This window comes from Arachis stenosperma, chromosome 6, assembly GCF_014773155.1.
Source record: "Arachis stenosperma cultivar V10309 chromosome 6, arast.V10309.gnm1.PFL2, whole genome shotgun sequence".
NCBI classification, from domain to species: domain Eukaryota; kingdom Viridiplantae; phylum Streptophyta; class Magnoliopsida; order Fabales; family Fabaceae; genus Arachis; species Arachis stenosperma.
In genome coordinates, this window is record NC_080382.1 from 1,481,016 (window position 1) to 1,503,920 (window position 22,905).

At 34.4% G+C, this 22,905-nt stretch overlaps 1 protein-coding gene and 1 pseudogene across 4 annotated transcripts; both read left to right on the top strand.

The window, feature by feature from the left end:
• The first annotated feature begins 526 nt into the window (after positions 1-526).
• On the top strand, positions 527-2,434 carry LOC130932404 (magnesium transporter MRS2-3-like; annotated as a pseudogene).
• An 11,678-nt stretch (positions 2,435-14,112) lies between these two features.
• LOC130933393 (magnesium transporter MRS2-3-like) lies at positions 14,113-19,661 on the top strand. Of its 4 annotated transcripts, none has more exons than XM_057862990.1 (5): positions 14,113-14,627; positions 15,175-15,222; positions 17,277-18,287; positions 18,373-18,589; positions 18,979-19,661. In XM_057862990.1, exons 3-5 carry the CDS (start codon positions 17,344-17,346, stop codon positions 19,264-19,266), a joined length of 1,449 nt encoding a protein of 482 aa, XP_057718973.1. In that variant the 5' UTR covers positions 14,113-14,627; positions 15,175-15,222; positions 17,277-17,343; the 3' UTR covers positions 19,267-19,661. The 4 variants fall into 4 exon arrangements, with proteins under 4 accessions (XP_057718973.1, XP_057718974.1, XP_057718976.1 ...); XM_057862991.1 differs by having other exon boundaries at positions 17,280-18,287; XM_057862993.1 differs by lacking the exon at positions 15,175-15,222.
• The last annotated feature ends 3,244 nt before the right edge of the window (positions 19,662-22,905 follow it).

Genomic DNA, 22,905 nt, shown 5'->3' on the forward strand with positions numbered 1-22,905 from the left:
TTTCCTTTATCTCAGATGCACTGACCCGAATAAAAAAAATGTGCGTATCTTGAGTGTAGTGTATTCAAGATATACTTCTGTTCATATAACAGTTGTATCCGAGATAATTGTAGACACCCTATCATAGCACGGGATCAGTGCACTCGAGATGCGGTCATTTTGGACAATGACCCTCAGTACCCGAGATGTGACTCAGGGTGTATTTTCGTAATTTCTTCGACGTTAATGTATTTTGGTAAATACTATATTTATTTAATTTAATTAAAAAATCCTTAAAACTCTCCAATTTAAGAAACTAAAAAGAGCAGAGATAAAGAAAGTGGGAAGTGGAAAGAGGGGTGAGGGTGAGGGAAGCGTTCTGTGTATGCGAAGAGAGAACAGTTAGATGCTAAAACCTAAAAGCCATAGAATACAATTAATGCAAGGCAAGATTTGAATAATTGATTAAGTGAAGGAGGGAATCGAAGCGATGAATATTCGGGGTCAAGGTTAGGGTCTACCTCCAGTTCCGGCAGCAGCGGTAGGGATGATGGATGGGATTGGGGTTCCTGTTGCTCCGATTTTGATAAGCAGGAAGAAGGGGACCGGGGTGAGGGCATGGTTGCTTCTCAATTCCGGTGGTCAGAAGCAGGTTGTGGAGGCCGGCAAGCACGCCATCATGCGGCGCATCGGTTTTCCCGGCCCGCGACCTCCGTATCCTCGACCCACTCCTGTCCTACCCCTCGACCGTGCTAGGCCGTGAGAAGGCCATCGTGATCAACCTCAAGAACATCAAGGCCATCATCACCTCCCATGAGGTCCTCCTCCTCAACTCCCGTGACCCCTTTCGTGGAGGAGCTCCACTCGAGGATCCTCCAGCATCACCAAGCCCAGGGAGCTGCTATGGCTGCTACGGCTTCGGATGATTTCAAGCTAAGCAAAGTGTACGACTCGGAAGAAGGGCAATCAAGAGAGGTACATGATGAAGATGAAGATCCTGATCCCGTTGGGGAGCAAGTGAAAGCCCAATCGAAGCATAATGGTATCCAGAACGGCGATGGCATGAAGATCCTGTCGTTCGAGTTTGTGGCACTGGAGGCCTACCTGGAGGCTGTGTGCAGTGTGTTAGAGAACTCGGCAAAAACCCTGGAATAGGAGGCCCACCCTGCCTTGGACAAGCTCACTTCCAAGATCAGTACTCTCAATTTGTAACGTGTTCGTCAAATTAAGGGCCACCTTGTTGTCATCACTGGTCGCGTTCAGAAGGTAAGGGATGAGTTAGAACACTTGCTCGATGACGACAACGATATGGCTGAGATGTATCTCTCCGACAAGTTACAATAGCTCCATAGTTCTTTTGCCTCCTCTATAAATGATGATGATGTAGACAATGACCACCGTAATCAGCTTGATGTCGATGACAGGCACGTGTACACGTAAATCTTTTCTGTTTGCCTTGAATCTTGTTAGTTAGTACTGCTTTACTGATTTTAATCCCCCATTTAGCAGTATTCCTCCTGAAATATCACTAGAAGAGGGTGGAGCTACTGGAAGCGATGACAATAATCAACATGATGATGATAGGTTATTAGTGGGAGTTAGCAGGGACAGCCGTGCTAGCACTACCTACAGTACCACAACTAAGCATCTTGATGTGGAGGAGCTTGAGCTACTCCTGGAAGCATATTTTGTGCAAATCGATGGCACACTCAACAAGCTCTCTACAGTATGCCTTTTCATTTATTTGTCATGCCCTTTTGCCTTGCCTGTAACTACCATTTATAGTTTTACTCTTTTGGTGTTTTATAACCAACAACATAACCAACTAATTCCCGTTTCCAAGAATTATTGTGACGCTTTTCTGGTTTCTAATTGAGGATTTCGCTTGTTATTTGCTTGCAAAAGATCCAAACATGTTAGAGATTCAAAATCTTAGTAACAACCTCTCCTTTTGGGTAATAAAGGCAAGTATTGTGCCTCATTAGTTTTAGGCTATGGTCTTTTCAAAGAAAATGCTTAAAACAAATTTTAACTAACATCTCTGATCTGGTGAGCTTCTGGTGGTTTATATGTTACCTGAATGGCTGAATGATAAGATCGGTTTTGATGTTGTTTTGTTGTGGTGATCCTGTTGAAGCTAAGAGAATACGTGGACGACACAAAAGACTACATTAACATAATGCTGGATGACAAACAGAATTATCTACTCTAAATGGGAGTCATGTTAACCACAGCAACTCTGGTAATGAGTGCCTTTGTCGTGGTCGCGGGTATTTTCGGCATGAACATTCATATTGAGTTATTTGATTCAAATATTACCGGGAATGGAGAGTTCTTTTGGACTGTTGGGGGCAGTGCTGCCGGAACCATTTTCTTGTATGTGGTTGCCATTGCCTGGTGCAAGTACAAACGCTTGCTCGAGTAGCTGCACGCCCTGTTTTTGTGCACACATAGAAGAAATGTTATGCAATACAGAAATCGCTACTTTTTTATCCACCTGAAATTCTAATAATACAGTGCAACATTGCTACATTACCACATTTATAGTCGAGATTATAATTAGAGTCTCAGCACCTAGGATATGTGTGTTATGGTATAGATGTCTCTGTACCCAAGTTATGTTTGTAGAATAAGTTTATTTATAAAGATCATCCCAATACCTCTCCTCACACAATTCACAAACCATTTTTTTCTTTCTATTCTTTTGATTTTGTTCAGATGGAGAATAATTATTACTTCTTTGTAGTGGTTTATCCAAATGGGATAGCCAGACATGGTGATAAAGGAGTGATTTTTGAGTCTGACAAGATTGTGATGTTGCGTACTACCGGGTTGATACATTCGATGCGCTAAAGACGGTCATGCTGAGTAATATGGGGGGAGTAGGAATAAAGGAGGTTGGGAGGGTTGCATATAGATTTCTGTATGTGCTTCCGAACAGTAGATTTACCAATCGGCTATTCTGGATAGATAGGGATCAGCATGTGAGGATAATGTTCGACGTACATGCACGACTACTGCTCCAACATGTGATGTAGTTGTATGTTGCAGTCCGTGATGTAGTTGTTGGTGGTGGGCCATCTCCTTCGGCTCTTGAGGTCGTGCCTCTTAACGCGACTCCGATCCACTATGCCCAGCCAAATGATAGTGCCGACAATTCTGTCAGTGAGGGCAATTCAACCTATGTAGCCGGGTTCAGATCGTCAAGCGATACCGTGTCAGAATATGAGTTTGTGCCAGAGACTCCCAGCGGCAGCGTTGGTAAGTTTATGCTGCCTCCCCCTTTGGCCATTCTTTGACTGTCGGATATTCTTAGCCATTATCAGACGTTAAACTTGGATGCAATGCAGCCAGATGATCTTCTGAATGCTGGGGACAGGGATGATTACAACACGGATGGTGGGGTGAAATTTTGAATTGGACATAGGTTCAACAACCGAGAAGCAATTCTAATGGCAGTGAAGAACTACAATATTCGACGAAATACGGATTACAGAGTGCTGGAATTAGATAGGCTTAAATATCACTGTCGATGCAAGCAATTCACCAATGGTTGTCCATGGAGTCTTCGTGTGACATTACGACAAAATTTGAATTACTGGTATATTTTACATTATATTGTTGATGCATTAGGCTATATACATTAGTTTTTTTTTAGCATGTTGTTGACATTAGAGCAAAATTTGCAGGGAGGTACGTCCGGTTCGATAGACCAGATGCCTGTCTAGCACCAACCATGTTTCAAGACCATGCTCAACTAGATAATGGGTTGACCTGCAAGGTCGCGTTACTTATAAAAAAGACTGATCCATCGGTATCTCTCTCAGTATTGCAAAGTGTTGTCCATCAGAGTTACCATTTTAAGCCCTCGTATCGAAAGGCGTGGGTGGCAAAGCAAAAGGCAATTGCCAAGATATATGGTGACTGAGAAGAGTCATACAATAGGATTCTGACGCCCTTACAAGCTTTGCAACAGTGCCTCCTAGGTACGATCCACGAATGCATTGTTGTCCCTTATTACAACGAGGATATGGTTGATGGAGAGTGGAGTCAGTTTGATAAGGTTTTCTGGGCATTTCCTCCACGTATCGAAGCGTTTAAGTTTTGCAAGCCGTTTGTATCGGTGGATGGAACACATTTGTACAGCAAGTACATGGGGGTGTTCTTTTAATTGATGTGGCTCAAGATGGTAACAACAATGTCCTTTCCATAGCTTTTTCATTAATAGAGTCTGAGACAACGAAGTCATGGTCATTTTTCCTCTCAAATTTGAGACAGTATGCTACTCCACAACCAGGAATCCTGATCATATCAGATAGATCATAGGTCATTTGCGCCACTCTCAATGCACCTCACAGTGGATGGCATCCTCCGTCAGCATATCGTGCTTACTGCATCCGGCACATAGCTTTAAACTTTAATTCCAGGTTTAAGTCGGCCGAGGGTAAGAGGTACCTTATAAATGCTGTGTACAATCCAAGTAAGGAGGGGTGCGACTGGTACTTGGATACTTTGGGTACATTATCCCGTGAGATGGTGGATTGGGCTCTTCATTTTAGGAAGGATTTGTGGTTACAATATTACAACGAAGGTCATCGGTATGGTCACATGACGATGAACCTATCGGAGTGTATAAATGCCATGCTGAAGGGAACGAGGAATCTTCCAGTGGCAGCGATTGTTCGGGCAACTATGAGAGGTTGCAACAGCTGTTCGTGCGCAGAGGACGCAAAGCACATGCTCAGTTACAGGGTGGATAGATCTACTCGCAGCAGCTGATGGCAGCTATAGATAAGAACAGAGAGAGCCTGCCGATGATGCGAGTCACCCATTGTGATCGTAGGGCATCCATTTTTAGTATGGAATTGTTGGAGTCGATGGATGGTTGGTCACAAACTTCATATCGGGTTCGTCTGATCGAGCGTACATGCGACTGGGTCTGTTCTAGTCATTGCATTACCCATGTCGTCACGCCCTGGCGGCATGTACAGCTGCGAGTATTGAGTGGGGTCATTTCGTAGACCTTGTGTACACGATGGCCTCTGTATTCAGGGTATACGAGAGGGAGTTTCTGTCGATACCAGACAAAAAGATGTAACCTCGATGGTACGGTGCATGCTTGAAGACAACTTAGCCATGAGGAGGAAGGCATTGGAAAGGCCGGTATCCACTTGGATCTGGAATGAGATGGATGCCATTGAGCATGCGAAGAATAGATGTGGGCTCTGCCGCGGAGAGGGCCACACTAGACGTGGGTGTCCAGTGTACCAATGCGCCCCACTCGGATCCATGACGATGCATGTAGTTTAGGGTTTAGGCCTTTTGTTCCAACGTTGTCACTTTGATGTAGTGTTTGTTATTAAATGTGTTTAATGTGTAATGAAGCATAATTTCTATATAACTAGTTACTTTTGACGTTACGGACCCATTTTTCATGTACAACATTCCAATATTTTCATAAAAAAAGCATACACCAAAATGGGTAAACAAATAGAGTTCAAGTCTGGTAATATCCTGGATCTTTCCCCTTAGCTCGGATGCACTAACATAAATTAGAAAACGCGGGTATCTTGGGTGCAGTGTATTCGAGATATACTTATGTTCATATAACAGTTGGATCCGAGATATAGTTTGCAGGCATCTTATCATAGCACGGGGTTAGTGCACCCGAGATGTGAGTCAGGGTGTATTTTCGTAATTTCTTCGATGTTTATATATTTTGGTAAATACTATATTTTAAATAAAAAAGTCCTTTAAACTCTCCAATTTAAGAAACTAAAAAGAGCAGAGATAAAAAAAGAGAGAAGTAGAAGAGGAGTGAGGGTGAGAAAAGCGTTCTGTGTATGCGAAGAGAGAACAGATAAATGCCAAAATCCAAAGGCCATTGCTATGGTGCTTAAGGTAGATTTCTCCAGTAAGTGTAGAAAAGTGGTGGGGAAATATGAGAATGATGCGTGTGAGGGTTAGGCTGACACTCAGAGGCAGATTCTGTGCAAAAGCAAAAGATGTAGTAACTGTCGGGTAATGAAGTTAGATTAATCCACACTTAATCATTACAATTATGTTAGTGGGCATTTTTGATGTTGATCCATGACCCTTTTTGTAAGAGGGCAGTTGGTGTATAATTTAAAATATACAGCATTTTGGGCCTCCAAAAATTTGATAATTCAAAAATAATAATAATAAAAAGAGTAATATGAATGTGAACCAAAAACAAATAAATATATATATACACACACAAAACATTACCCTACTTTGTGCTATCACTATTTAAGTCTTTAACGAAGCCTCTCCCCATCATATAATTTTATTCTACCGCTTAAATATAATTTTTAAAACATATTTTTATACATAATTATGTCAAAAAAATATTATTAGTATGAGACAACTTAACTTATTTTACTTCAATAATTAGATCCCTAAACAACAAGAGTGTTTCCCGAAAAAAATAAGAAAAATAGAAGACAAGAATTTGTATAAGGAAAAAATAAAAGTTTTATAAAAAAATTATTATATACACGAAAAAAATAAGAATTTGTATAAGGAAAATTTTGTTTAATTTTAAATTTTCCCTTTATTTTGACAATGATTTAAATTTAGAAAAATCAAAAATGAAAATATTGTTAAAATATAAAACATTGTGATCTTTTTTAAAATTTTGTAACATTTTAAAGAGTTAATAAATATTGTATAGTTATAGTCACAAAAAAATATTATAGTTACTAGAAGGAATTATTGGTGTGATCTATTTGAAAAGTATAATGTCTAAATTATTTATAAGTATGAGATAATGTTTAATTTGTCTCTTAAAATTTTAATTCTGTATTTTCATTCTATACAGTTTAGGATTTATGGTTTTAGACTTTTAGTATTTATTATGTAAGGTTTTTAATGATGGAATTATGTGTGTTGTGTAGGATAGCAGGTTTAAATTTCAGAGTTTAGACTTTAAGATTTTGGATTTTTAATTTGTAACGTGTCAATTATGTTTATCGTTTTGTAATTAAGTGTAAAACATAATATATAATTTTGTAATTTATAATTGAAATTAATTTATAATTTTATTAGTATGGTTACTATTATTATTATCATTATTTATTTTCTCGGGCTTTACCTTTTTTTATGTCAACACCCAACATTTGTTGGACCCCAAAAAATGTCATACCACATAATTTTTGGATCTCTCGAAAAAAACCTAACAATAAAATATGTTGTCGTAATTAAAGTTAAATTATCTTTGAGAATTAAAAAGAAAAAATAACTTTTGTTAGTATTTTGTAATTTGATGATTTTGATCTTTTATTTTTTTATAAAAAATTTAAAGAGCACAGTAAATACAAAGTAATTATTAATTAATGAATCATTAAAAATTTAAAAGAATAGTGAATTTATGAGAAAACAAAACTAAAAGAAATATATATTGAATTTAAAAATAAGGATAATTTATGTTAATAAATTTATTGGAAGTCAAAATTACACAGATGTCCTGAATACAAATTGGTTACATATATATCCTAAACATATCTATATAAATTGAATCAGGCAAACTTGATTTTTAGGCATTTATATATAAATTAAATAAGATTGATTTGATTTATTATGCACAAGATATACACAGTAAATCGAATACATACATAATAAATAAGTATGAATTAAAATAAAAATTTTATTATAATTAAATTTTTATTTTAATTTATACATTAAAATTTTTTAAAGTATTTATTAAAATAAAATTTATATTTAAGATTTATAATAATAATTTACATATTTATATGAATATACATCGTTACAACTTAATATTTAGTTGTATGAATATAAAAAATGAAAATAATAAAACATAAAAATTATTATTTATATTACAAATTTAAAAAATATATATTTGGAGTCAAATTTTTGTATTGACATTAAATATCTATATGTTAAAAATATGTGTAAAATAATGGATAAAAAACTAAAAATAGCCATGATGACAAACTATTTTAGAGAAGAAGAGATAATAAATTTTATTTTATTTTTTTTGGTCCACTTCATAGAAAGAAGGTGGGACACTCTTGGATGTGAGTTTTGTTTTAGATAAAGTCTTAACACTCACCACATTTTTAATTATTATTATTATTATTATTATTATTATTATTATTATTATTATCTTTAAAAAGTCTTATGCTAAAATTGCTTGGATCAAGTATACACATTTTCAGTTCAGACCATTTAAAAAAAATAAGGGTCCAACTCCAACAAAAAAAAATCAACTCAATTGTTAGCATAATTAAGAATAAACTAATCCATGCAGAGAGTGGTGGCTTGTTAAGAACACATGAAGAAGAGTGGATAGGAGGTTTTACCGCAAGGTTGGAAAATTGTCAAACTATGCAGGCAGAATTGTGGAGTGTTGTCCATGGGCTTAGGATGGCATGGGATTTGGGTATGAGGAGAGTAGTTATAGAAGTTGATTCAATAGAAGTGTATGAGGAGATAAATCTCAAGCATAAAACACAACGTTTTAACTCCCTTCTAAGAGAAATTGAGGAGCTTCAAAAAAGACCTTGGGAGCTCAATTTTTAACACACCTTGAGAGAAGGAAACATGTACGTTGATTGGCTTGCAAAAAAAAATTTCAAAAGGCAAAATGGGTTTGGCTTCATTGACAGTATGCCCGAAGGAATGGAGTCTCTATATATGAATGATAGAAGAGCAATAATTATTGCAGATAGTTAGTTTTGTTCTCTCTTTGGGCCTTGGCCCCGATGGTTCACCAAAAAAAAAAAAAGAATAAACTAATCCATGCTAATTATGTCACTCCATAACATAAACACATTGTATCAGTTCGGACCTGTCACTGCTGATTTGATTCAGTTCTTGTCTCTACGTCTGGCAGCAGCAGCAACACGCGTCTCTCTTTCGGCATAACCAACTCATTTCAGCACCTACTGAAAAAAAGAAGTTTCAGCACAGTAGCACAACTATAAAAACAATACTGATGATGAGGTTCAGGTTAAGAAATTGTTTTATATAGGTATTTTTTAATAAGATATGTTTAATAAAATTGTTATTTTTTAACAGTGCAATAAAGAATTTCTTTAATTGATTTGAGATGAGATTAATTAGTTGGTGGAATTAAGTTGTCTTAGTTTACTTATGATATAGTTGTTTTTTTTTTTTTGTAAATTGTATACCTCTTGGGATTAGGGCAATCCGAAAGAACCATGTCTTTATAAAAAAGATCCAACCCCCTCCCCCAAATAGAGACATTGTTGAGTGGGAAGAAAAAGGGAAAGTTTTAACTTATATTGGTTTAGAGTTTTTTAAAGTTGATCTTAGTTTGTAATTTTTTAAACTAAAATATAAATCTAATAGTATTATTAGTGTAAAATTATAAAATTTGAAATAAACAAAGGTAGTAAAATAAATTTAAAAATACAATAAATTAGATTGTGTTTAGTTAATTAAAGATCTCATAACTTTTATTCAACTGATGTTGATTTAGAAGTTTTTTAAAGTTGATGTTAGTTTGCAATTTTTTAAACTAAAATATAAATCTAATAGTATTATTAGTGCAAAATTATAAAATTTGAAATAAACAAAGGTAGAAAATAAATTTAAAAATTGAAATTATTAAAAATTTGAAAAATAAAAAAAAGTTTTGTAATTTTTTAAATTTAAAAGTATTGATAATTAACGTTGTAAAATAAATTTTAAAATAAGTAATTTTAATTACACAAATATACTCCTAAAGTTTAAGGGTTATTTATTGGGTATTATTAGTAGAAAATTATAATTTAAATGATTTCAATTATAAAATTAGTCATATTAACCATAGTTATTAAAATCGGATCGGACCGACCGGTTCGACCAGAAAACTGGTGAATCAGACTCTATACCGATCCGGTCCGATGATTAGACTGCATAAAGCAAAGAATCGGTGCGAATCGGTAAAAACCGATCAAACTCGGTAAAGACTATTCTGACCGAACCGCTTAAGTTTCAAAATTTTCTCAAAATGAAGGAGATGGGGTTCAAACCCCCTCCTAAAAAGAGAGAAATGATAACAACCACCAAGCTATCTTGCTTATTATTAATATATGTGCAAATTAAAATATATATAGATATCTTTCAGCAAATAATTTACTTTTATTTAATTTATTTTAATTTTAGTTATAAACTCACTCATTCTTAAATTAATTATATTTTCATTTAACAATAATTATAAACTCACTTATTTTTTTCATAATTATATAATATCTATTAGTATTATTTTTCAATAAATACTTGTAGTATATAATAGTATAATAGATATAAACTAATTAATAAATTATTGAAATTCGAAAATAATAGTTATTTTAATATAAAAACAAAATAAAAATATTTATGATAAAGTAAAATTAACAAAATATTTATTATTCTTGTTTCATATTGTTTTAGAATAGTTAGATATTTTAAAAATGTTAGTGAAATATGTATTTTAAATTTTTGACTATGTTTTGTTTTTTATTTACATAGAACCGGGTTAACCGGTTCAACTAGTGACCCACCGGTTGAACCAATGACCCAGTGACCCAGTAACTTGACCGGTTCGATTACCGATTCGGTTCTGACAATTATGATATTAACCCTCTCTCAACCACATAATTAATTTTCACACAACATCAGTTCTTAATCACCTCAATACATTCGCAACCTAATAGCACAAGTAAAAGACCCAATTTAACATACAAACAAATCACAATAAGACAAACAGCACAATCACAAAAATAAAATAAGCAAGCACAACTAAATGCAAATGCACAAAGATTATTATACATGCCTGTCCTAAGCAAGCTATGAGCTCACGTGTCAGTTTGGATACCCGCAATCCGACCACATCTCCGAAATAGGTGCTATGCATCGCCATCCCTATGTTCGGAAATCATTCCCTCTATGAGCGTTCAGTATTCGCCGTCCTCATAGGGAATCCAAATCTTTCCCTCCGTGAGCGTGTCGTATTCTCTGTCCTCATGGAGAAACCACATTTCTGGTCTTAAGTGAGCGCTACGCTTCGCCGTCCTCACTAGACTGTACTCAATGTCTCAGGCAAGGTTCTAAAAACCGAACTGGTCATTGAACTGTTTTAGCTACTGGTTCACTAGTTTACTGGTTCAACCAGTTCAACCGTAATTCAATCGAAAAAACCTTTTTATAATAAAATAATAAATAAAATATAAATAAACACATTGAACCATAATATTATGATCTCATTCAAATACAACCTCAGAAGTCAAAATAACAAAAAAAAATCAACACAATCACAACATATGAACTGAAGGATAAAAACTACAAACATATGCATCAACACTGCTATATTTCTTGTTAGCAGTCTCACCTGAAAAGTTTGAATATATTCTTGATAGTGGAGAAAATATTATTTTTTTTTTTACTTCAAAGAAAAAAGGATCATCTATGAATTCTAACATTAAATTTAGATCATAAAAAATATAATGACTTTCTTATGGGTTGCTCTTGATGCTTTCTAGCAAAGTAAGCTCCTTGATCTTGGTTTCAATTTTCTGCAAAGTAAGAATTTTAGACTCAATAGGCAGTTACAAAAGAGACATTACTAGTTTACTGAAACAGAATAACACTACTAGTGCCTAGGCTAATGGAGATTCTAAGCAAGCTACCTTCCTTGAATTACAAATTTCTAGTACACATCGAAAGAAAAAGAATAACGAAACAAGTCATAAAATTTTATCAACAATAATCCAATCCACCACCGTTTCCTAGGAGCAGAGTGAAAGAATCAATAAACCAAACCCTAATGAGATTGATTCACAAAACGATACCATACCATCTTGAATTGAAGCCTGTCCCAGGAATCACAAAATTTTAAAGAAATCACAGAAATCAAATCACAAACAATCCAAAAATATAAATTATAATGAACAAAATCAAAATCCCAAGAATAATCAGAATCAGAATATAAATTATAATTAATATAAATCACATAAATCAGAACAATGCTATAATAATTAACAAATTCACCAAAGTAAATTAAGAATGATATAAAACCCTAAAACCAGTAACAACAGCTAGAAGCATAGAACAGAGCAGATCCTTAGCAATAGGGGGAGCAGCACTGACCGGTGGAACAGAGATGGCGTTGGTGACGGTGGAACAGAGCTTCGCGACGGAGGCAGGAGGCGAGCCTGGCGACTATGCTTCCATTGCCGAATCGTTAGCTGCACGAGCAAGAGTGAGGGAGTGAGCTTTGAAGCTCCAACTTGCGACGCGGAAAGAGTAGTCCGGCGACTAAACGGAAGTGAGGGAGTGAGTGAGCTGGCGTTGAGAGGAACGAAGAGCTCGAGATTGATGCAAGGGAGGGAGTGTGTGCTGCTGCTGCGCCGTTAGAGTGAGTTAGGGTTGCTGGGTTGGTAATGGTTAGGGTATTAGTGGATCAGCTTACAAAACGACAGCGTTTTTGGTAATATTCAGAAAAGCGGCCGGGTCCTGGTTCGGTCCGACCTACCGGTTCCTGGCCGGTTTAGCGGTTCAATTTCAATTTTTTATTTTTGCGATTTTAGCATATAACCGAACCATAATTTCCATCAGTTCACGATTTGACTGGTTCGACCGATCGGTTCAAACCGATTTTCAAAACCTTGGTCTCAGGTGAATGCTACGTATCGCCGTCCTCACGAGACTATATTCATAATCAATGAACATAGATAATTTTAAATTTCAAATTTTAGAATTTGAAATCATTAAATTTTTTAAAACAAATCATTTTGAATTTTACATTTTTTTAAATTTTAAAAGTATCGAAAATTTAAGGTTGCAGAATAAATATTAAAATAAGTAATTTTAATTAATCAAGTTAAATAAACGTATTACTTTAAGAAATGAGAAGTTTAAATTAAAAAAATTAAAATACACGTGATAGTATGTGTCCAATTTAATAAAAAATAAAAAAAATCAGATAGGCTTAGACACACATAAATATCATCACGTGTCAGTATGTCTAACTTTATTCTCAACATGTATTCTTGAAATAAATTTAAATATAGTATATATTATTATTTACTAAAATAAAAAATATTTTAAATACTCTCTATAATTAAAATAAGACATTAAAATCAATTAAAAAATAAACTTATGTTTTAATATCAATAAAATATCAAAATATTATTATGTTTTATCTAAAAAAATATTTTATATTTTATATATATGTGTGTCCCTGTATCTTATAAAATTTTAAAATTCATGTATCAAAATATTTCGTATCATGTCGTGTTCTGTATCCGTATCAGTCCATCATAAATTTCCTTTAACATCATCATTCATAAGGAACCGAACATGTTCACTGGGTGGCGAATCTAAGAACCTGAATCCTTGTCTACAACTTGAATCCTTGTCTACAAGTGAGGCTTAGTTTAACTCCATTATTATTATTATTATTATTATTATTATTATTATTATTATTATTATTATTATTATTTAGGTCCATATCATTTTTTTCCTGCTTCATATATAGTCCATAACTTAATCATATCGTATGAATCACAATATTCAGACCAAACCAAAAAAGCAAGCCCAAACACCATATACCAAAAACTTTTCTGAAACAGCAGAAAAAAGCCCAGCAGATTTACTAATCACCAAGACAACTCCTCTCATAGTTTCTACGACTTCTGCGAATGCAGGATTTTTGCATGGTTCTGAAAATTTGACCGGACTAATCGGTTTAACCGGCTCAACCGAAAACCGACAAAGAAAACGATCTGGTCATCCTCTTAAAATCGTTAGATACAAAATCGCTTTAAAATTGTTGAACCGGTTGAAAATCGGACGATTGGATCGGACCAGAAATCAGCCAGTTCTTAGAAAACAACGCCGTTTTGTCATTTAGAACAAAAAAAAAGTATAGTTCTAAAAATCGGACCAGACCGATCGGTTTGACCGATTTAACCGCAAACCGACGATAATAACGGTTCGGTTTGATGTCTAAACCGGAAATTACAAAACTGGCCATAATCCGCTAAACCGGCCAAGAATCTGCCGGTCGAACCGGAACCGGAACCGGCCGGTTTGAACAAAACGACACAGTTTTGCGCTTAAGGGAAAATCAAAGAAGCCAAAACGCGTCTCCGTCTTATACTCTTATCCATCTCCTTCCTTATTCCTTCGAGCAAACACGCCCAGCCTCAACCAAGGGAAAAACCGTAGCCGCCACCACCGCCGCAAGGAGGAGCTGTCTTTGCCGCCGTCCGTCGCAGTCAGGGGCTTGTCTCCTCGAGTCTTCGTGCGTCGCAATCAGGGGAGTTTCTTCCAGGTCTTCAATCTGTTCGCAGTCACAAGTCGCAGGCGCGCCGTTTCTCCCTCGAGCTCGGTGGCCGTCGTCTTGTCGCCGTTGTCTGTCGCCATCTGTCGCAGTCAGGGGTTTGTCTTCTCGAGTCTTCGTGCATCGCAGTCAGGGGAGTTCTCCAAGTCCTCGATCTGTTCGCAGTCCCCGTCGCAGGCGCGCTGCTTCTTCCTCGTGCTCGGCGGCCGTCATCTTGTCGCCGTCGTCTGTCGCCGTCTTCTGTCGCCGTCGTCTGTCGCCGTCTTCTGTCGCCGTCGTCTGTCGCCGTCTTCTGTCGCCGTCGTCTGTCGCCATCCGTCCTCCTCAGCGATCGAAGGTCAGTGACTCAGAGCTCATTTGTTCTTCATTTTTTTAATTTTTTTTATGCTTTGTTCAGAAATCATTGCATGATTATTGAAAATGCTTTGCATTTTTTATAATTTTTAACTATAATTGATTAATTTTTCGTTACTGTGAACTTTGTTGAATAATTATTGTTAGTTAAGCTGTGAACTTTGTTGTTGTTACTTGTTACTGAGTTGAATAATTATTGAATAATTTGCCGTGGGTTCTTGTGAACCTGTGATTAATGATGATTGATGACTCTGTCGTTGCCCATTGCTCACTGCTTCTTGCTTAAATTGAAAATCTTGTTAATCTTGTTAATTAAATTGAGGATTGATGATTAAATTGTTAACAGAACCCAATTTACAAAAAATCAAGAAAGAAATCATATTGGTCATATGATCTACACAATCCATGTATTTTCATGTGTTCAGAATATCTAAGCTGTGAATTTATCTTGTTACCAGGCCCAACATAGATGCTAATAGAAATCTGTTACTAAACTATGAATTTTTTGTCAAATGGTTGATATTATTTAGGTTGGTGATCATGATAGGAAATACAGGGAAGCTTATGATTAAAAATGGGTAAGTTGCATTTTTTGACCCATTTTTATTTTGGTTTCTATTTGGTAACAATTGTAATTGAGAACTTTCATAGGTACTTTCTCATGTTTTTAGATTGGGAGATTGCAGACTCAACACTGCAGTTTTGATAATGCCATTTCCAGCAAGCTTCCAATTTGTTTATGTAGTTCGTGTCTCTACTTGTCAATTGTTGTATATATGAATGTGTGATATATGTTGTTTGTCTCTCTGTTCTCTCTTCCTTTTTACCTTTTGTTGATTGTGGTAGAGTTGTTTGCCTATGTTTATTCACTAAAGTATTTGTATTTTGATAAGATCATATGGCTGGCTTTGGATGATGACATTTTATGTAATATTTTAAATTTAGAAGATATTTTAAAATTTATATTAAACTATAATTATATTTTAGAATGTTTATTTATAATTTATCTATTATTTTATTATAAAACGGTTTTTCCGGTTGAGTCACGGTTAGACCAGTTGGACCAGTAAACCACTAAACCAGTGGCTAGAGCGGTTCAATGACCGGTCCGGTTTTCAGAACCTTGAAAAAAAAGGGAACCCGAAAACGGCCAAACCCCACGCACGAGTCACACACTCACACTTCACCCCTCCCCCCAAACTCGTTCGTGCTAGCCCTAGCCCCAGTCACACTTCAAACGATGTCTCCCTCTCCCTCCCCAGCCACAGCCCTAGCCCCCAACCCAAAAGCCTAGCGTCTTTCACGGATCCGCCGCCACCGTCCGTCGGAGGCGCCTCCTCCTTCCCCCTGTCCGAGACTGAAACCCCTAGCTCGGCACGTAGTCGCGTCGTCTTCTTGCTCGCTCGAGTTCGAGCTGCAAGCCGTGGTCTCGCCGTCGTTGTCCTTCTCATCTCGCCGTCGCCGTCGCCGTCGCCGTCCTTCTCGTCTCGTCGGCGTTGTCTTTCTCTCAGTCAAGATTAGTGGTCTGAACTCTGAAATTTCAAATTACTCGAATATGCAATTTCTAAAATTAGGGATTTGTGAATCTGAACTCTGAAGTTAGTGATTGATTTCTGATATGTTACTGATTCTATTCTAATATGTACTTATTGTTACTGATTCTGAAATTGAGTAATGGATTTGTTTTTGAAATTGAGTAATGGATTTGTTACTGATTCTATTCTATGGTCTTATGGATGATTATTTGATTTCTGGTCGTTCTGTTGCTGTTTTTAATTTGGATTATGATTTATTGATTTTAGTTATGGATGGAAGTATTAATCAAGAAGCAGTTGTTGATAATGCCTGTTTGAGTAATAATTCATTTGCCAATCCTCCTAATTCAAATGATTCTGCTAATCCTAATCCACCTAGTTCGAGAATAATAGTCAGTCACAAGGTTCTTCTAATTTACGGATTTTGATGATTGATAAATCTTCATGTTGGCTTTTAATATTTAGATATTTCTTTTTACTATTTAACTTTTGAGATTGTATTTTGATAAGATCATATGGATTCGATGGATGACACTTTGTTGCTGAATGTTAATTTTTGTTGCTGAATGCCCTGTTTGTTGCTGAATGCTGAATGCTGTTGGTAATGGTGGTTTTGTTGCTGAATGTCCTGTTTGGTGCTGGCTGTGCTACTGCTGTTTTTAATTTTGTGAATGATTTATTATTCAGTTATGGATGATAGTATTAATCAAGAAGCAATTGCTGAGAACAATGCATCTGTGAACAATAACTTGCTTGCCAATCCTAATCCTCCTAATTCGAATGATACTGCCAATTCTAATCCTCTTGATAACAATGCATTTGATGATTGATAAATCTTTATGTTGGTATTTAATATTTAGATATTCTTTTTATTATTTAACTTTTGAGTATGTATTTTGATAATATCATATGGATTTGGTTGATGATATTTTATGTAGTGTTTTAAATTTGGAAGATATTTTAAGATTTATATTAGATTATAATTATATTTTAGGATGTTTATTTATAATTTATTTATTATTTTATTATAAAACAGTTTTTCCGGTTGAACCACCGGTTGTTTCGGTTCTACCTCTAATGTAGCCACATCGTTTCAGCAGGTGAATACAATTAATACAAGGCAAGAATTGAATAATTGATTAAGTGAAGGAGGGAATCGAACCGATGAATATTCGGGGTCAGGGTCAGGGTCCGCCTCCGTTTCCGGCAGCGGCGGCAGGGATGATGGATGGGATTGGGGTTCCTGTTGCTCCGAATCCGATAAACAGGAAGAAGGGGACCGGGGTGAGGGCGTGGCTGCTTCTCGATTCCAGTGGTCAGAAGCAGGTTGTGGAGGCCGGCAAGCACGCCATCATGCGGCGCACGGGTCTCCCCGCCCGTGACCTCCGTATCCTCGACCCCCTCCTGTCCTACCCCTCGACCGTGCTAGGCCGTGAGAGGGCCATCGTGATCAACCTCGAGCACATCAAGGCCATCATCACCGCCCACGAGGTCCTCCTCCTCAACTCCCGCGACCCCTCCGTGACCCCTTTCGTGGAGGAGCTCCACTCGAGGATCCTCCGGCACCACCAAGTCCAGGGAGCTGCTGCGGCAGCTGCGGCTTCGGATGATTTCAAGCTGAGCAAAGTGTACGACTCGGAAGAAGGGCAATCAAGAGAGGGACAGGATGAAGATGAAGATCCTGACCCCGTTGGGGAGCAAGTGAAAGCCCAATCGAAGCAGAATGGTATCCAGAACGGCGATGGCATGAAGATCCTGCCGTTCGAGTTTGTGGCATTGGAGGCCTGCCTGGAGGCTGCGTGCAGTGTGTTAGAGAACGAGGCAAAAACCCTGGAACAGGAGGCCCACCCTGCCTTGGACAAGCTCACTTCCAAGATCAGTACTCTCAATTTGGAACGGGTTCGCCAAATTAAGAGCCGACTTGTTGCCATCACTGGTCGCGTTCAGAAGGTAAGGGATGAGTTAGAACACTTGCTCGATGACGACGACGATATGGCTGAGATGTATCTCACCGACAAGTTACAACAGCTCCACAGTTCTTCTGCCTCCTCTATAAATGATGATGATGTTGACAATGACCACCATAATCAACTTGATGTCGATGACAGGCACGTGTACATGTAAATCTTTTCTGTTTGCCTTGAATCTTGTTAGTTAGTATTGCTTTACTGATTGTAATTCTCCAATTAGCAGCATTCCTCCTGAAATATCACTGGAAGAGGGTGGAGCTGCTGCAAGCGATGACGATAATCAACATGATGATGACAGGTTATTAGTGGGAGTTAGCAGGGACAGCCGTGCTAGCACTACCTACAGTACCACAACTAAGCATCTTGATGTGGAGGAGCTTGAGATGCTCTTGGAAGCATATTTTGTGCAAATCGATGGCACACTCAACAAGCTCTCTACTGTATGCCTTTTCATTTCTTTGTCATGCCCTTTTCTGTTGCCTATAACTACCATTTACACTTTTAATCTTGTGTTTTATAAGCAACTAATTCCCGTTTCCAAGAATTATTGTGACGCTTGTCTGGTTTCTAATTGAGGATTTCGCTTGTTATTGCTTGCAAAAGATCCAAACATGTTAGAGATTCAAAATCTTAGGGACAATTTCTCTTTTTGGGTAATAGAGGCAAATATTGTGCCTTGGTAGTTTTAGGCTATGGTCTTTTCAAAGAAAATGTTTAAAATAAATTTTAACCAACATATTTCTGGTCTGGTGAGCTTCTTGTGATATACATGTTACCTTAACGATAAGATTTGTTTTGATGTTGTTTTGTTGTGGTGATCCTGTTGAAGCTAAGGGAATACGTGGACGACACAGAGGACTACATCAACATAATGCTAGATGACAAACAGAATCATCTGCTCCAAATGGGAGTCATGTTAACCACAGCAACTCTGGTAGTGAGTGCCTTTGTTGTTGTCGCTGGTGTTTTCGGCATGAACATTCATATTGAGCTATTTGATTCAAATATTACCGGGAATGGAGAGTTCTTCTGGACTGTTGGGGGCAGTGCTGCTGGAACCATTTTCTTGTATGTGGTTGCCATTGCCTGGTGCAAGTACAAACGCTTGCTCGAGTAGCTGCACGCCCTGTTTATGTGCACACATAGAAGAAATGTTATGCAATACAAAAATCACTCCTTTTTTATCCACCTGAAATTCTAATAATACAGTGCAACATTGCTACATTACCACATTACCTGCTGCTACTTCTATTTGTGATCTTCAACTATTTGTGATCTTCAACTATTTTATTCGTTTTGCACAATATTCTGTGGAAATATTATACTAGATCGAAAGAAAGGTAATTAGGGTAGAAACATGCCAGTTATTTGGGATCTGTACATAGACTTGTTCATTTTCATTGTGAAATAAATTGAGAAACGCTTGAGAAAGAACAATGAGGGGTTCAGGGCTGTTACCTGAGCTTTAAATTGGAAGAGAATATCCAGTTAATTTTCATTTTCAGTACCTAATTATGGGGCAGTTACATTTGGCTCTTTTGATAATTTACCTACTTTACTTTGATCAATTGCCAAATTTTAAACAAATTAAACATGAATAAAGATGTTATTAATCGTTGATCATTGAGTAACAAAATATTAATTGTTATTATTTTTATAAATCTCAAAGCATGTATATTTTATTGTTCTTGTTACAATGATGAGATTTGCTTGACTTCAAAGATTACATACACAAAAATTACAGTCTCTTGATTTCTAGGGATGAATAAGGGTATACATCTGTATAAGTGGTATGAGAAGTTATTCATTGGATAAGAAATCCCTAGTTAGAAAAATGAAAATAAATTGCCAAATGATCATTCCAAGAGGCACTACATTCGAGATGCATCTTTTAGGAGTCACTGACAAGCTGAAGAGTGGGCATGGAGGTTCCAGCTATGAAGGATTTGAAGAGTGAAAGAGCAAGTTTTGGTCTATGCAAAGGAACTTCATGTCCTGCTCCCCTTATTGCTACAAAGGTGAGTCCATCATATTCTTGTGTCCACCCTCCCACCTGTTTTTTATGACAAATTTAAAATTTCCATCTAGTAACCTTTACTAACATCATGGATATAATCAATTTCCATCTAAAGACATCAATGATCTAACTTGCATCAAAGTATCAATTCACAAATATTTTCACTTATTGGATTTCAACGTTCACTGAACGACTAAAATTTTCCCCAGAGCTTGAAGAAAACAAACTCCAATTTGGTGAACGAACCTGCCACAAAACCCACAAAGCATGAGTACAAGAAGGAAAGGAAATCCTACCCATAAAGCTCGCTCAGACAGATACCAATCTTAGATAAATGCAGTTGGCTAGCAAACCCTTCTTGACCTTCAATTAAATGAGCATTCAGCACAAAGCGCGAGTTTGCACTCTTTAGCCAAATTTCAATTTAATATACTGCGAGGGACCCGAATAGTTGACTTTTTTGCTACAGTTATTCACAAATTAAGAATAATTTAATTTAAAAAATTTAAAATTTTTCAATTTTTTATTTTTGGATATTTATGGAATTTTTATTTTTTACTATTAGAAAAAAAATTTATATATTTAGTTTAAAAATAAAAAAAACATTAAATTTACAGATCTATTATTTACTAGATATTGCTGGACTTTATTTTATTTTTCTAATATAAATAAAGAAATTAAATCATGTAATTTAAATATTCAAAAATAAAAAATTTATTTTTTTAACATTTTTTATTTTTTTGAAAATATTTTTTTTTATTCACCGGATAATGCCACAGTCGGACAGTTGACTTTTTTTTGCTGCACTTGTTCACAAATTAAGAATAAATTAATTTAAAAATTTAAAATTTTTCAATTTTTTAATTTTTTAGATATTTTTGGAATTTTTATTTTTCACTATTAGAAAAAAATTTATATTTTTAGTTTAAAAATTAAAAATAATAAATTTACAGATCTGTTGTTTATTAGATATTGCTAGACTTTATTTTATTATTCTAATTTAAATACAAAAAATTAAATCATGTAGTTTAAATATTCAAAAATAAAAAATATATTTTTTGAAAAAAATTTATTTTTTTTGAAAATATTTTTTATTTTTTTATTCACCGGATAATGCCACCCTCAGATAGTTGACTTTTTTTTACTGCACTTGTTCACAAATTAAGAATAAATTAATTTAAAAATTTAAAATTTTTAAAATTTTTTATTTTTTGGATATTTTTGGTATTTTTAGTTTAAAAATTTTAAAAAAATAAATTTACAGATCTTTGTTTATTAGATATTGCTGGACTATATTTTATTTTTCTTTTATAAATAAAGAAATTAAATAATCTAATTTAAATATTCAAAAATAAAAAATTTATTTTTTAAAAATATTTTTTATTTTTCATTCACCGAATAATGCCACACCCGAACACTTGACTTTTTTTTGCTGCACCTGTTCACAAAATAAGAATAAATTAATTTAAAATTTAAAAATTTTTTTTTGGATATTTTGGAATTTTTATTTTTTACTATTAGAAAAAAATTTATATTTTTAGTTTAAAAATTAAATAAATAATAAATTTACAAATCTATTATTTATTAGATATTGCTGGACTTTATTTTATTTTTCTAGTTTAAATAAAAAAATTAAATCATATAATTTAAATATTCAAAAATAAAAAAATTATTTTTTTAAAATTTTTGTTTTTTTGAAAATATTTTTTTATTTTTTTATTCTTTGGATAATGCCACACCCGAACAGTTGACTTTTTTTTGCTACACTTGTTCACAAATTAAGAATAATTTAATTTAAAAAATTTAAAATTTTCATTTTTTTATTTTTTGGATATTTATAGAATTTTTATTTTTTACTATTAGAAAAAAAATTTATATATTTTGTTTAAAAATTAAAAAACATTAAATTTACAGATCTATTATTTACAAAATATTGCTGGACTTTATTTTATTTTTCTAATTTAAGTAAAAAAATTAAATCATGCAATTTAAATATTCAAAAATAAAAAATTTATATTTTTAACATTTTTTATTTTTTTGAAAATATTTTTTTATTTTTTATTTACCGGATAATACCATACCTGTACAGTTGACTTTTTTTTGCTGCACTTGTTCATAAATTAAGAATAAATTAATCTAAAAATTTAAAATTTTTCAATTTTTTTATTTTTTGGATATTTTTGAAATTATTATTTTTCACTATGAGAAAAAAATTATATTTTTAGTTTAAAAATTAAAAAAATAACAAATTTACAGATCTATTGTTTATTAGATATTGCTGGACTTTATTTTATTTTTCTAATTTAAATTTAAAAATTAAATCATATAATTTAAATATCAAAAAATAAAAAAAAATTTTAAAAATTTTTTATTTTTTTGAAAATATTTTTTTATTTTTTTATTCACCGAATAATGCCACACCCGAATAGTTGACTTTTTTGCTACAGTTATTCACAAATTAAGAATAATTTAATTTAAAAAATTTAAAATTTTTCAATTTTTTATTTTTGGATATTTATGAAATTTTTATTTTTTACTATTAGAAAAAAAATTATATATTTAGTTTAAAAATTAAAAAAACATTAAATTTACAGATCTATTATTTACTAGATATTGCTAGACTTTATTTTATTTTTCTAATTTATGTAAAAAAATTAAATCATACAATTTAAATATTGCAAATAAAAAATTTATTTTTTTAACATTTTTTATTTTTTTGAAAATATTTTTTTATTTTTT

What these genes read in the sequence shown, in the direction of transcription:
- LOC130933393 (XM_057862990.1), top strand. Translation starts at nt 17,344, where the DNA reads ATGAATATTCGGGGTCAGGGTCAGGGTCCGCCTCCGTTTCCGGCAGCG. An exon ending in CAACTTGATGTCGATGACAG is followed by an intron (nt 18,288 to 18,372) that starts GCACGTGTACAT and finishes TCCAATTAGCAG; the next exon opens with CATTCCTCCTGAAATATCAC. An exon ending in CACTCAACAAGCTCTCTACT is followed by an intron (nt 18,590 to 18,978) that starts GTATGCCTTTTC and finishes ATCCTGTTGAAG; the next exon opens with CTAAGGGAATACGTGGACGA.